At 40.8% G+C, this 15,037-nt stretch overlaps 1 protein-coding gene across 1 annotated transcript in view; it reads left to right on the forward strand.

The window, feature by feature from the left end:
• Positions 1 to 15,037, forward strand: part of hcfc1b (host cell factor C1b) — a 60,735-nt gene that overhangs the window by 25,326 nt on the left and 20,372 nt on the right. Inside the window, exons 8-17 of the mRNA XM_079827283.1 lie at positions 174 to 497; positions 589 to 740; positions 3,048 to 3,236; positions 4,693 to 4,917; positions 9,312 to 9,413; positions 9,536 to 9,749; positions 9,940 to 10,079; positions 10,160 to 10,298; positions 11,457 to 11,653; positions 12,931 to 14,674. Coding sequence (XP_079683409.1) covers positions 174 to 497; positions 589 to 740; positions 3,048 to 3,236; positions 4,693 to 4,917; positions 9,312 to 9,413; positions 9,536 to 9,749; positions 9,940 to 10,079; positions 10,160 to 10,298; positions 11,457 to 11,653; positions 12,931 to 14,674 — 3,426 coding nt within the window. The remainder of the gene's footprint in view (positions 1 to 173; positions 498 to 588; positions 741 to 3,047; positions 3,237 to 4,692; positions 4,918 to 9,311; positions 9,414 to 9,535; positions 9,750 to 9,939; positions 10,080 to 10,159; positions 10,299 to 11,456; positions 11,654 to 12,930; positions 14,675 to 15,037) is intronic.

Genomic DNA, 15,037 nt, shown 5'->3' on the forward strand with positions numbered 1-15,037 from the left:
AGAACGATTCAAATTGATTTTGATTTCGTTTTTGTTCCTCTTAAAATTGTTCGTTTGCGGTTTTCGTTTTCGTTCCTTGAACCGGTTCGGAGCCCTGGTTCTAGGGGAGGGGCTTACCGATAGATCAGATCGTGAGAACATTTAAAATTCATAATCTTGTATTTCATTATCAGATCGTCCTCAGCCCCCATCACGTGTGCAGCTGGTGCGTGCCAACACTAACTCTCTGGAGGTGAGCTGGGGGGCAGTGCCCACCGCTGACACTTACCTGCTGCAGCTGCAGAAATATGACATCCCTGCTGCAACAGCTGCCACATCGCCAACCGTCAACCCCATCCCGTCGTTACCTATCAACTCGCCTAAGAGTCCGGTGCCCGCCACTGCTGCTCCGTCAGCTCAGAGCTTGCCCCTTTCTGGGGTCACACTGCTGCCACAAATCCCTTCACCCACCACCGCCATGCCAACCAGCCCACTTGCAGCCTCGCCTCGTGGACCAGGTAGAAGCTACTTCATGAATATCTTTTTGCAGATTGCTGTGCTACGTTCTGTAAAATATTAATAACCCCAACATATTCTTTTCATTCCCAGCTATTCTTAAAGTGGCAGCGCCTCATTCAACCCCCGGGACGTCAGTCGTTACTGTGCGTCAGGCCACTCCTGGAGGAAAGTCCCCAGTCACAGTTACATCACTTCCTGCAGGTGTTCGCATGGTTGTCCCCGCACAGAGCACCCAGGGGACGGTATGTAGACGATACTTTGTGATACAGTGAAATATTACAATAGTAATTTTTCTTGTTTTGTTTAATATTTTTCTATATTAACACTGTAATGACGTCCGTTGTTCTGGGAAGGAGGAGGCGGGAACCGGCAAACTGAACATAAAAATGGCAGCCTCCTCATGGCAACTGCCACACACAGGGCTGTCAAAATTGTTCAAAAATGACGTTTGAATATTCCCTCTAAAAAAACGCTGCAAAAGCAGAGCTGTTAAAATTATCAACGACTCCATCCACCCCAGTAACCATCTTTATACTTTGCTGCCATCTGGTAAGCGCTTCCGTAGTCTGATGGCAAAAACTGAGAGACTCAGGAGGAGTTTCTTCCCCCAGGCCACTAGGCTCTTAAAGGGTTAGTTCACCCAAAAATGAAAATTCTGTCATTAATTACTTACCCTCATGTCGTTGGACACCCGTCAGACCTCCGTTCATCTTCGTAACAGAAATTAAGATATTTTAGTGTAAATCTGATGGCTCTGAAAGGCCTCCATTGGCTCAATGGCACTTTACACTCTCAAGACCCTTAAAAGCCACTAAAGACGTCGTTACAAAGTCCATCTCACTACAGTGGTTCTACAATAACTTTATGAATCTGCAACTAGTTTTTGTGCGCAAAAAAACCCTAAATAATGACTTGCATAGTGATGACGATTTCAAAACACGTCATCATGAAGCTTCGAAGCGTTATGAATCAGTGAGTCGATTCAGCGGTTTGAATCGCCAAATTTCAGCAGTTTGGCACGCGATCCGAATCATCATTCGGCTCATTGATTCATAACGCTTCGAAGCTTCATGATGCTGTGTTTTGAAATCGTCATCACTATGTAAGCCGTTATTTAGGGTTTTTTTGCGCACAAAAACTATTGTCGCCGATTCATAAAGTTATTGTAGAACCACTGTAGTGAGATGGACTTTGTAACGACGTCTTTAGTGGCTTTTAAGGGTCTTGAGTGTGTAAAGTGCATTGAGCCAATGATTTCATTCAACTAAAATATCTTAATTTCTGTTCCGAAGATGAACGGAGGTCTGACGGGTGTCGAACGACATGAGGGTAAGTCATTAATGACAGAATTTTCCTTTTTGGGTGAACTAACCCTTTAAATACAAAACCAGCCTCTTAACATCTTGATGTCTCTACTTAATATCCACTTATCAGTAGACCTTCATCATTCACTACCTCAATGTGACATACTGTCAGTGTCGACCCGTTTGCACTTTTGCACTTTTGCCTCTTATACATTCCTGTGTATCTTAATATTTAAGACTACAGTATAATGCACATATGCACATTGCCTCTTGTACATCATTAACCTTAATTCGTTTTCTCATCGCTTTATTTATGAATATTTTTTATCTGTGTATATTGTACTTCTATGTATATTTTCATCTGTGTTGTATTTTTCTTTTTTTTCTTTAACATTGCACTGTCCATGGAGCGGACCTGACTTTCATTTCACTGCTGGTTATATATGCTCTAGATAATTGTGTATGTGACAAATAAATCTCTTGAATCTTGAATGACGTGCATTACGTCAATAACAGGACAGATTAATACAAAGAGACATAACTACTTGTATAGGTAGTCTATTTAAGTTTAAACATATTTGACATTGTATTGCCTACACAAAAACAAGTAAATCAACTAATGGCTAAAGACCGCAGACCTCACTCTCTCTCGCCCTCACGCTCTCTGCGCGTAACGGGTTAAATGAACACATTTTGAGGCTGATCAAGAGTTTTGTGCAAGCAATTTAAGGTCGCGACTCTTGTCCCAAATATAGCAGGCTTCAATTAATATTTGTTTCAATCACTGAATGAAGTTTTTCAGCATATTGAACGCTCCGAGCGAGCTGTGCTGTGGTAAAAATTGAACTTTTCCTTGACATGAAACTGTAAATAATCAAACCAGTGGAAGCAGTGCATTTATCCTTTATTCATGCAATATCTATTCAGTCAGTTCCTCGGTTCCATTGCTTGACAGAACTCCCTGAAGCCTGCCCCATCCACGACACTGATCGCTCTCATGTCCTTACATATGAACGAAATTAATTTCTAGACAAAGAGCTTGTGGCGGGCGATGCAAATTAAGGGTGGTCCAGTTTGCACATACAAATTAGTTGCTTATATTTACTTAGATTTGTAGTCATATGGATAACATTTTGTAAACAAGCACAGCAAATTCTATTCCCCCCTAAATTGCGCAAGCCCTGTCTTAAATTTTAGTGTCTGGTGTTAAATTTGCAGTTAAACCGTTTGTATTTCTGTCTCTAGCCAATTGGCAGCAGCCCCCAGATGAGTGGCATGGCTGCTTTGGCTGCAGCTGCAGCCGCAACACAGAAAATCCCGCCCTCTTCCACTGTGCTAAATGTTCCAGCCGGAGCCACCATCATGAAAACCGTCAATGTTACTCCTGGATCCACAACTCTGCCGGCTACTGTCAAAGTAGCTTCACCTGTAATGGTAAGTGTCATCTCGAGTAAACGGATCTTTGAATAAACAATATAAATCGAGAGGTCTTCAACCCTGCCCCTGGAGACCCACTGTCCTGCAAAGATTATATCCAATCTGGGGTCCGTTCTTCGTACCTCGCTAACTCATTTAGCTGGATTTGATTGTTGATGATTTGGCATGATCTTGAATTGTTTGATTCTCCAAAGCTCCTCCTAGACTTGCTGTCATAGCAACAGGTCCGTAAGCTCAAACCTGCTCGCGAGCGGCTTATTTAATCTAAACAGGATTAGTTTGCATCTTGAGGTGATACTTAAAATCTGTCCCAGCCACTGCTACTTTATTACAAGAGTTCATTACTGAACCAGGGGCAATAATCATTTTAAGTAATAATAATAATATAATATTATAATGTTGTGTAAAAGGTGTATATACTACAGACACAGCCACTTGATTGAGAGATTTATTTGTGATGGAATAATTACTTTATAATGTTATTGCAGTCTTACACAAATGCTACAGTTACTCTGAGCCGTGCATTAATTTGAGTGATGACAGATATTATGGGATGGCTTGATGCAGCGCAGGAGAAGCACAGAACTTGATCTTGAACTTTAATAGTCACGTAACAAATCTGCTTCAAATTAACTTAAAAATTGTATTAATTATATATATATATATATTGAAGGAGAGCCGACTGATTTAGTTATTTTCTGCCAATGGCGTTTGAAGCCGCCGAGCCTTTTGCCAATCAGGGTTCGATTAAGGATTGTTTAAGCGGATGCACAAGACTAAACGTCCTCATCAAAGATTTAACAATGCTAATTATAACATTGAAATAAAAATGTAAAGGGTGTACAAATACTATAAAATCGTGACTATAAATAATTGGTAATCATCTTTTCTTTTTAATAAATATATATATAATTGATAATTTATCTATTATAACTTTTATGTTGGTTTGGCTGTTTCCTTATAAAGATCCAGAAATTCGTGGGCCTTTTTTGTGTAATTTGTCAAGTTTTTTGCCAGGTGGCTTTTTTAATTAGGCATGATGTCATTACGTTGCTGTCCTGCCGGCAGCCAATCGCTGCATTGCTGATCGTGGTTTTGAGTATCGATGCATCTGCCCTCTTCAGGGAACACTATCTCAAGATCATTTAATCCAGATATTTTGATCCAATCCGCAAATTCGTTTGAAGAACCAAATTAGCCAGAGATCAGTTATCAGGATTAGAAGGAGATGTCAAATCATCGCAGATGTATTAAGCGAGGTACAAAGAACGGACCCCTGATGTTGTACTATAGGTCAGCAAAAAGTACTTTGGATAAAAACATTTCCATTGTGCACAGTTCTAACATGATAAAACATAAATGGGATCAACTTCCCTTTCTGGCATCCTTCCGGACATGAATCATTCTAAATATACCCTTCCTGTCTTGCCTTGTGTTCCTACTTCCATTCCAGGTTACTAATCCTGCAACCCGAATGCTGAAAACAGCTGCGGCCCAGGTCGGCACTTCCGGCATCTCTACTCCCAACACCCCGACTCGGCCAATCATCACTGTGCACAAATCAGGCACAGTAACCGTAGCCCAGCAGGCCCAGGTCGTCACCACCATGGTCGGAGGAGTCACCAAAACTATAACCCTTGTTAAGAGCCCCATCACAATGGGTAGCAGCGGTGCTCTGGTAAGAACAACAACATATCAGGGACCGTATTCATAAAGAATCTTAAAGGTCCCGTTTTTCGTGTTTTTTTGAAGCTTTGATTGTGTTTACAGTGTGCAATATAACATGTGTTCATGTTTCGCGTGTAAAAAAACAGTATTTTTCACACAATTTACTTATCTGTATACTGCTGTTTTCACTGTCCTCAAAACGGCTTGAAAGATTTCCCTGTTCTATGAAGTCCCTCCCTTCAGAAATACGTAACGAGTTCTGATTGTGCCAGCGGTTCCCGTGTTGTGATTGGACAGCAGCTTAGGGCGCGCAGAGCGCACGTTACCGGAAAGGTCGCGCCTCTCACCATAACGGGGATGCATGCGCTCAATGATCTCTAAGTACAGCGTCCCTGGGAAAGCCAAACAAAGGTGACTTGACTCCGGGATGAAAATAACAGCGTCTCGACGACATGGCAACAAACAAACTATACGAACGCAACCGAACGCAACACTTCCTATTCTCCACGCGGGAGCAACAAGACCACGCCCCCTTTTTTCGCGTGTTCTTGTGGGCGGAGGTTAGTCGACATACTGCTCTACTGACGTAATTAAAGCAGGAAATACCAGGATGTAGTCCTAACCAGCCGTTCGCTGTAGGCTTTGAAAGGGAACTTCTGTTAAATAAAATATCTCGCTTGGCATTGAACTTTGAGCTTTATAATTTTACAGGTATTATAAATGCTCTAACAGCAACATTACACACTAACTAAAGTTTGAAAAATGGGATCACGAAGAACAGGACCTTTAATGCAAAGAGTAGCTCCTAGAGACAAAATTCTTAGAAATGTGGGCGTTTACTCTTAAAATTAACTAAAAAATGCTAGTAAAGAAAAAAGTAATTCAAAAAGCATCTTAACCCTTAAAACCTCTTAACTGTCACCGTCCCACAGGTGGGACGCCTGGTGCTCTTTTTTTGATCGCCTTTTTTTCATATCATATATTTAAGTAATTATCACAAATTAGGTATCATTTGAAAGCTTACAAACTCAAAATTCATCCTGTGAAAACCGTTTTGAAATCGGACATTGTGTTGCCATGGAAACGTTACTCTAAATTATTCTAGTGGGCTCCTCCCCTAGTGGGCGCTGTCATGTTTCATATTACAACAATTATTTTAACTACTTTATATTCAAAATCTTTTCCAATCTTGACAAAACGCATATTGTCGGAAAGGTCTGAGTCTCAAGGGTCCATATTTGGTGACTGTTTTGTGATGGAAGTAATATTTGGACAGAAATTTACAGGAAAATGCATCAAAACAACAATAAATGGAATTTGAATGACACCCGGTGGCTATTTTTGGTACAGCACCCTAAACAAAATCTCATGGGGACTTCAATTTTTGTGATATCAACTTCAAATTTGGAACACAAATTGGTTAGACATATGGCTTTGATTTTATAGTAATTTTAGAGTAAATTATTTTTTGTAAAATATATATTTTATATGAAATAAAAAATATTTAGTACAGTATTTTTCATTTACAGTAAATTTAAACTTCCATAACTATTTCATACTTTCATATTTTGAATTGCTTTCACTTCAGCAATAATCTGCAGAATGTCGTCTTTAAAACGAGACCAAACTTTGGTCTATATTCCAAAGCATTCTTGAATTACAGCCCTTAAGTTTGGATAGTGCATTTTCATGTGTATTCTCAGAAAGGGGGGTGACAGTTAAAGGGTTAAAAGAGGTCTTAAGGTCAAATTTGTTTTTGCACGGATGAGGACTTTTAAGAGGCTTAAGAGTTTCTTTAGCAGCGGAGAAAATGGCAGAAAGACCAAGAGGGAGAAGAAATGTGTTGCAGACAATGGATAACAGTGACTTAATAAGACGCTATAGATTAGATCGTGCAGGGATCATGTTTGTTGCATTAAACCCAACTTTCAGACCACCAATTAAATAGACATGCCAGCAATCAGTGTAATTGAAAACAGTGGAACAATGTTTATAATTCTAATCAAATACCTTATAGGAAATTAACAGCATGGTAAATAATAAAAGGATTTATATACATATATATAATGTGTGTGTGTGTGAGTAAGGCCCTGTCCACACGAACACGGGTATTTTCAAAACTGCGTTTTCTACGCGGTTTGGCTGTTCGTCCACACGCAAACGCAGTATTCGGTTACTGAAACCGGACTTTTTTGAAAACTCCGGCCAGGGTGAAGTTTTTTAGAAACTCCGGTTACAGCGTTGTCGTGTAGACGGTGAAACCGGAGATTTCGGCTTGTTAAGTCGTAATATGCGCCGTTATCGCTTTTGTTTATAGCCTACATGAGTGGAGTCTATGCAATGGCGGACGTAACTTTTAATAACTCTGCTAACAGCGCTTATTACATATATACAGATACATGCGCAGTTATCTCATTGTATTGCAGTACATAGGTGCCAGAATACAATAATACAACATAGTAAGGCAAGTGTGTGAAGCTTCAGTCCACTTGAGCCCTGCCCCTGTGTATATACGGTTACCCGTCACTGATTCCAAAGTAAACTTGTAGAAGGGTTTCACTGAGCCCATGGCATCCCTCAGTGCATCGGTGCCGTGGATGGGACCCATGTGGAAATCAAGCAGCCAATCATAGCGCGGTTTTGCGTTTTCATGTGGACGGAGATTTTTTTTAAACCGTGCTTGTGTGGACGAGATTGTTTTTTAAAACGGAGGAGGAAAAACTCCGGTTATAAAAATACCCGTGTACGTGTGGACTAGGCCTATGAGAGAGAACGGTAAAATAGGACAATTTGTGCTTGTAATTTCAAAGTGAGGGCTTAGAATAGACCCTATACTTAAAAGCGCTCCTTTTTGGACACCCAACCAATCACAGTCTTCAAAAGACCGTGTCATACGTAGCAACGGGTCAGCCCCGCCTCTTCACTAAGATAAAAGTTTTTGTATTTTCCTTGCTCAGAGTTGCTCTCAGATCGGTCCTGAATAGCTCTTAAGATAAGACTCCTACGTAAAAGTTTTTAAGCTAAATTAGGAGTTTTCTGAGACTACTCTTAGAATCTTTATGAATACGGGCCCTGATTTTCTGTGCTTAAAAGTAGGGCTGCTAAAAGTAGATCACCGCGAGGTGACCCGAGGTCAAATATTGACCCCCCCCCTCTCTCCCGCTTCCTGTCCTCTCTCCAACTGTACTATCTGAATAAAGGCACAAACAGCACAAAAGAAAAAGTGTTCATCACATCGCAAAGGCTGTGATTTATTTGAAATATATGCGCTGCATGTTTCAGAGTGAAGCGTTCAACTGTGTTGAACCCGTGTTTTAGTTCACGTGAAACTTTGCTCCACACAAACTCATCTCTGCATCTGAGCATTATAAACAAAACATTATGATGTCCAGCAAAACAATTTCAATAGTACAATGACTTTCATTTATCGACATAGTTTCATCTTTGCAGCTTGTGTTGTCAAAAGTACCAATTTCGGTAACTAGTCAGTACTGAAATGTAAAAAATGTGACGCTTTGAGCGAAACTTTAAACACCTCTGTCTGGCCATTGTGCTCACGTGCTCATCAAAGATGTCTGACCAGTGCTTCAAAAATGTCAATATACATCAATGACGCTTTTCACCGAGCGCTTGCACAGATATACACGTGAGCTTTTGAATGCAGGCGTCTATAACGAACCGCTGATCGACCCATTGATCATTTACAATTGCACCAATGTATTGGCCGCCGATATTTATCGGCTGATTTTTGATCAGTTTACAACCATCGGCATATCGGCTATAGCATGAAAAAGGCTGATATAACAAACCAATGGTTTATTAATGAAGGCACTGAGCTGTGTAATGTCTGCTGCATAATCCAAGATTATGATGTAATATTCCTGCTGCGCTGCTGTCTGTTTTTAATGTTAATCAAACAACAAAAGACCCCCCCCAAAAATTTGCTAAATTACTTTTGTACGTTTCTTAAGGATTCATTTACCTCACACACACTGTAACTCGCAGTGTTGTCTAGCCTCTGCCGCCTCAGTATGCAAAGATAAAATAAGGTTTTTCCATATAGTTGTCAGCCATAAGCAATGGTATTTGTACTGTAAAATACAATTATTTTTCATAATCACTCAATTTTGTTACATGGAAATACAATAGTAATATTTCTTATTTTGTTTATTAATAGTTGTAATTACAAAACTACTTATTGTCAGTCATATTGATATATAATTATCAATTAGAATTAAATTTAGAATATTTTCCTCTGAAAATGTGTATCCCTAGTGTTCTGACTATGAATTCAGACTCTGTTATTTCATTTGGTTACACTGCAGTAATAAAAGTTGTAAGTCGCTTTGGATAAAAGCGTCTGCTAAATGCATAAATGTAAATGTAAACCTTCACTGTTCACAGATCTCCAGCCTTGGGAAGATGATGTCTGTTGTCCAGACCAAACCAGTACAATCGTCAGCAGTCACTGGGCAGGCTGGAAATAGTCCTGTCACTCTAATACAAGTCAGTAGTGCTGCTCATTTGAAGCACATACATTTCTTGCCTGACCATATATGTTCCTAAAAATAAATTGTCTTGTGAATTTTCAGTAATGTAATTTATGCTTGACGTCAATGTTTTCTTAGACTAAGACCCCTCTGCCTGCTGGTACCATCCTGAAACTGGTCACATCTGCTGATGGCAAGCCCACCACAATCATTACAACTTCCCAGGCAGGAGGGACTGGCACTAAACCTACTATCCTGGGCATCAGCAGTGTCTCTCCTACTACCACCAACAAACCAGGCACCACCATTATTAAAACCATTCCTATGTCTGCTATACAACAAGGAGCAACAGGTCTGCTTTACAACTGGCTGTTCATCCCATATGTAATTGTACATTTGAAGAGTCAATTGAATCTCAGATGCTATTTATACATTTGAGTTAAGCCTCACAACCTTACGTTGTTTATATCTAACTAACAGATTTGTTTTTTACGCATCGTTGCAAGCTCACATGATTTCCTGTTGTGATATCTGGTTGCTAGGTGTGACTAGCAGTACTGGCATGAAGTCTCCCATCACAATTATCACTACTAAGGTTGTTACTCCTGGCACGGGTACTCCGGGGAAAATCATAACAGCTGTGCCTAAGCTAACTGGTGCAGGACAACAGGGTGTCACACAGGTAGGGCTCACAGTCAAGGCATAAACATGCATTGTTTTATGCACATTTAAGCTCATATCTAATATTTGATTTGCTCTCAGGTGGTCCTGAAGGGGGCGCCAGGACAGCCTGGCACTATCCTGCGGACTTTGCCTATGGGTGGAGTGCGTCTGGTTTCACCAGGGACTGTGTCTGCCGGCAAACCAACAGTTACCACACTGGTCGTCAAGGGCACTACGGGTATGAATATTCAGGCTGTAAACTTTCTCTGCTGTGTAGTTTTATACAAATTACAGAGCAATTATTAGGGATGCAACAATACAGTTAGTCCACGGTTCAATACATACCTCGGTTTTTACCCACGGTTTTCGGTTCGGTTCTGATGGCTTGTCACATCAGTTTTTTGTTATTCTATTTTTAAGCGACAGGAACAGCAAGAGGTTAAGGAGAAAAAAAGACTATTTTTTTATTGCAATACTCTTTCTTTATTTTACTTTTTTTTTAAAAACTTGTACACATTCCTAGTGTATTATATAATATTAAATAAATATATATAAAGATTTACACTGGCAGCTCAGAGCTGTACAGCAGCATTTAAGTATGAAATTGAATGAATAAATGACAAAATAAAACACTACATAGACTTCACTATAAAATATACATTGATTCTTATTAAAGCTACTGTATTAGTTTTTCAGTCAAGAGCAGTGAGGGATTTCCTATTTGTATTTTGTTGTTTTATTAACATTAAAGGGATGGTTCACTCAAAAATGAAAATTCTGTCATCGAGAAATAAATACAGGTTTGGAACAATATTAGAGTGAGTAAATAATGACATAATTTTAGAGGTGAACTGTCCCTTTAAGGACGGCGTGTTCAGGCTGCGCTGCTGTCAATTTAAGACCTGCACGCATCTAATATACAGACACACACCGATTTTACTTTCACTTTAGACATAACAGACTATGTTTATGTTAACCTTGTGTGTATTTGACAGTATTAGCGCAGTAAGACGACTATTTAGTTCTGTAATCACGTGTTTGACAGGCGTTTAGTGCGCGTGCTCGGAAAAGCGCATGTTAAAACCGTGCATATGCACTCGAATGAAGGCTTTAAAACGCATGCATATACACTTTCATGATTGTGAATAACTCTAGTGTTCTGTGAATATAACTCCACCACTAACGTGTGATGTGAATGTATGTCACGTTGTTCAGTATTGGGATGGAGGCAAATGATAGAATTTGTAGAAAAATAATTAATTAAATGCAAAACCGTAAAAAAAAACGCAATTCACAAGCGCATATTGAACCGTGGATGCTGTACCGAACGGTTCAATATTATATTGAGAACTGTGCCATCCCTAGTTCATATCATTAATGACCTCTTTGAATTTAGGAGTCACAACTCTGGGTACAGTAACTGGTACTGTGTCAACTAGTGCGGCAGGGGCCAATGTGGTAAGCGCTAATGCCAGCCTGGCCACTCCTGTCACCACACTTGCCTCCATCGCCACATTATCCAGCCAGGTAATCAATCCCAAGACCATCACTGTATCTGCTGCTCAGACCAGCCACACCACCGCCTCAGTACAAGTGAGTCACTGTAACATTTATAATCTTACAAAATATTTCTATTTCAAAATAATGATTATAATTGACTTTTAAATTAATTTATAAAAATCATGAGAAAATGTATCATGGTTTCCACAAAAATATTAAGCAGATTGTTTAAAATTTCAAAAATCAGTTTTGCCGTCATAGGAATAAATTAAATTTTAAAATAGATGAAATTGTAATGTTTACTGTATTTATGATCAAATAAATGGTGAGCATAAGCATACATTTAATAAATCCTACCAACCCCAAACTTTTGAATGGTAGGAAAAAAATTATAATTATTGTTAATTATGCACTATTTTAATTATTTTGTGTGTATTTTATTGTATTTATTTATTTATATAAGTAAATATAAATAATATAGATTATTATTAATACATTATTTTTTATAATAAAATAATTGTATTATTATTAAAGGGTTAGTTCACCCAAAAATGAAAATTCTGTCATTAATTCCTTACCCTCATGTCGTTGGACACCCGTCAGACCTCCGTTCATCTTCAGAACACAAATGAAGATATTTTAGTTGAAATCTGATGCCTCTGAAAGGCCTCCATTGGCTCAATGGCACGGTTCACTCTCAAGACCCTTAAAATGTACTAAAGACGTCGTTACAAAGTCCATCTCACTACAGTGGTTCTACAATAACTTTATGAATCGGCGACAATAGTTTTTGTGCGCAAAAAAACCCCTAAATAACGACTTATATAGTGATGACGATTTCAAAACACAGCATCATGAAGCTTCAGAGCGTTATGAATCAGTGAGTCGAATCATGATTCGGATCGCGTGTCAAACCGCCAAACTGCTGAATCGACTCACTGATTCATAACGCTTCGAAGCTTCATGAGGCCGTGTTTTGAAATCGGCATCACTATATAAGTCGTTATTTAGGGTTTTTTGCGCACTAAAACCATTGTCGCCGATTCATAAAGTTATTTTAGAACCGCTGTAGTGAGATGGACTTTGTAACGACGTTTTTAGTGCCTTTCAAGGGTCTTGAGAGTGAACCGTGCCATTGAGCCAATGGAGGCCTTTCAGAGGCATCAGATTTCAACTAAAATATCTTCATTTCTGTTCCGAAGATTAACGGAGGTCTTACGGGTGTCGAACGACATGAGGGGAAGTAATTAATGACAGAATTTTCATTTTTGGGTGAACTAACCCTTTAATTATTTATTAACTCATCCAATTAATGGGGACTGGAGATTCTCCTTTTTTTAATAATGTTTATTTTATTTTCGGCACCCCAGCCTACTCAAGTAACCCTGATCACGACTCCAAGTGGTGCTGAAGCCCAGCCTGTACAGGATCTTCCTGTCTCCATCCTGGCCTCTCCCACCTCAGAGCAGCCCTCCAACACTGGTGCTGATGCTGGTGATGGCGCTGGGGACGGTGCTACCACTGTGACACTGGTCTGCTCCAACCCACCATGTGAGACCCATGAGACTGGAACAACCAATACAGCAACAACGGCTTCTTCCAAAATGGGAACCGGACAGATTTGTTCCAACCCACCATGTGAGACCCATGAGACTGGAACAACCAATACAGCAACAACGGCTTCTTCCAAAATGGGAACCGGACAGATTTGTTCCAACCCTCCATGTGAGACCCATGAGACTGGAACAACCAATACAGCAACAACGGCTTCTTCCAAAATGGGAACCGGACAGATTTGTTCCAACCCTCCATGTGAGACCCATGAGACTGGAACAACCAATACAGCAACAACGGCTTCTTCCAAAATGGGCGCCGGACAGATTTGTTCCAACCCTCCATGTGAGATGCATGTAACGGGCACCACCAACACAGCAACCACCGCCTCTGCGAACATGGGCAGGGCACAGCCGGTCTGCACCAACCCACCCTCAGAGACGCATGATACGGGCACCACCAACACAGCCACCACTGCCAGCTGCAACATGGGCTCTACAGAAATGGGCACCGTGAACAGCAAGACAGAGGCTTCTTCGTCAACATCCTCAGCTTCTGGTTCAGAATCAGCAACGGCCGTCACAGAGAGCGGAGCTGGATCTGGCGCAATGCGACCAGAGAATCCCCGCACGGGTACCACCAACACCTCTACTACCGCCCGCTCCAACATGGGCTCTGACCAGACAGGAACAGTGCAGAGCTCCAACAAGAGTCAAGCTGCCATCTCCTCTACTATGATGCCTGTTTGTTCCAGCCCTTCAAGCGAAACGCAAGAGACGGACCCCACAAACTCTTCAGCTGAGTCCGGTGACATCCAGCAGGTCTGCTCAAATCCACCCTGTGAGACACACGAAACAGACACGGCCGAAACGGACACGAGCAAAACGTCGACCCAGGCCTCATCTACTGTGGGTGAAGGACAGAGTGGCACCGTGAAAACGGTATGTTCCAGCCCTCCTTGTGAGACACACGAAACGGGCACCACCAAAACGTCGACCCAGGTCTCATCTACTGTAGGTGAAGGACAGAGTGGCACCGTGCAAACGGTATGTTCCAGCCCTCCCTGTGAAACACACGAAACGGGCACCACCAACACACCGACCCAGGCCTCGTCTTCTATGGGTGAAGGACAGAGTGGCACCGTGCAAACTGTATGTTCCAACCCTCCTTGTGAGACACACGAAACGGGCACCACCAACACACCGACCCAGGCCTCGTCTTCTATGGGTGCAGGACAGAGTGGCACCGTGCAAACAGTTTGTTCAAATCCACCCTGTGAAACTCATGAAACGGGCACCACCAATACACCGACCCAGGCCTCGTCTTCTATTGGTGCTGGACAGAGTGGCACCGTGCAAACAGTTTGTTCAAATCCACCCTGTGAAACACACGAAACGGGCACCACCAACACACCAACCCAGGCCTCGTCTTCTATTGGTGCTGGACAGAGTGGCACCGTGCAAACAGTTTGTTCAAATCCACCCTGTGAAACACACGAAACGGGCACCACCAATACAGCCACCACCGCTACAAGCAGCTTAGAAACTGGAGAAGGAACAGGTATTCATCTATACAACACTTAAAGATGATCAGTTTAATGTAAATATGAACCTAATTTTGCTAAAGTATAATATTAAATATAACAATTCTATTTTTTAAAAGGAATGCATCAATGGTTTAATTTTTTTTCTTCATTCAGTGTAAATGTGAATTTAACTAAAGGTATATGTATCTTTATTTTAAGTGTTTTTGTGTGGTTTTTGTTCCCTAGGTTCAGACTTTAAAAGCTGTTAATATCTGGGATTATTTTATTTATCTAAAGCCCTATTTGCACGGGATTAGTATTATCTGGGGACCTCTGGTGATTTGTAATAATTGCAGAGAATAGGCTATCTGTGATCTTAATCCCGTGCGAATCGGCCA

Source organism: Gobio gobio (assembly GCF_949357685.1).
Source record: "Gobio gobio genome assembly, chromosome: 10".
NCBI lineage: Eukaryota > Metazoa > Chordata > Actinopteri > Cypriniformes > Gobionidae > Gobio > Gobio gobio.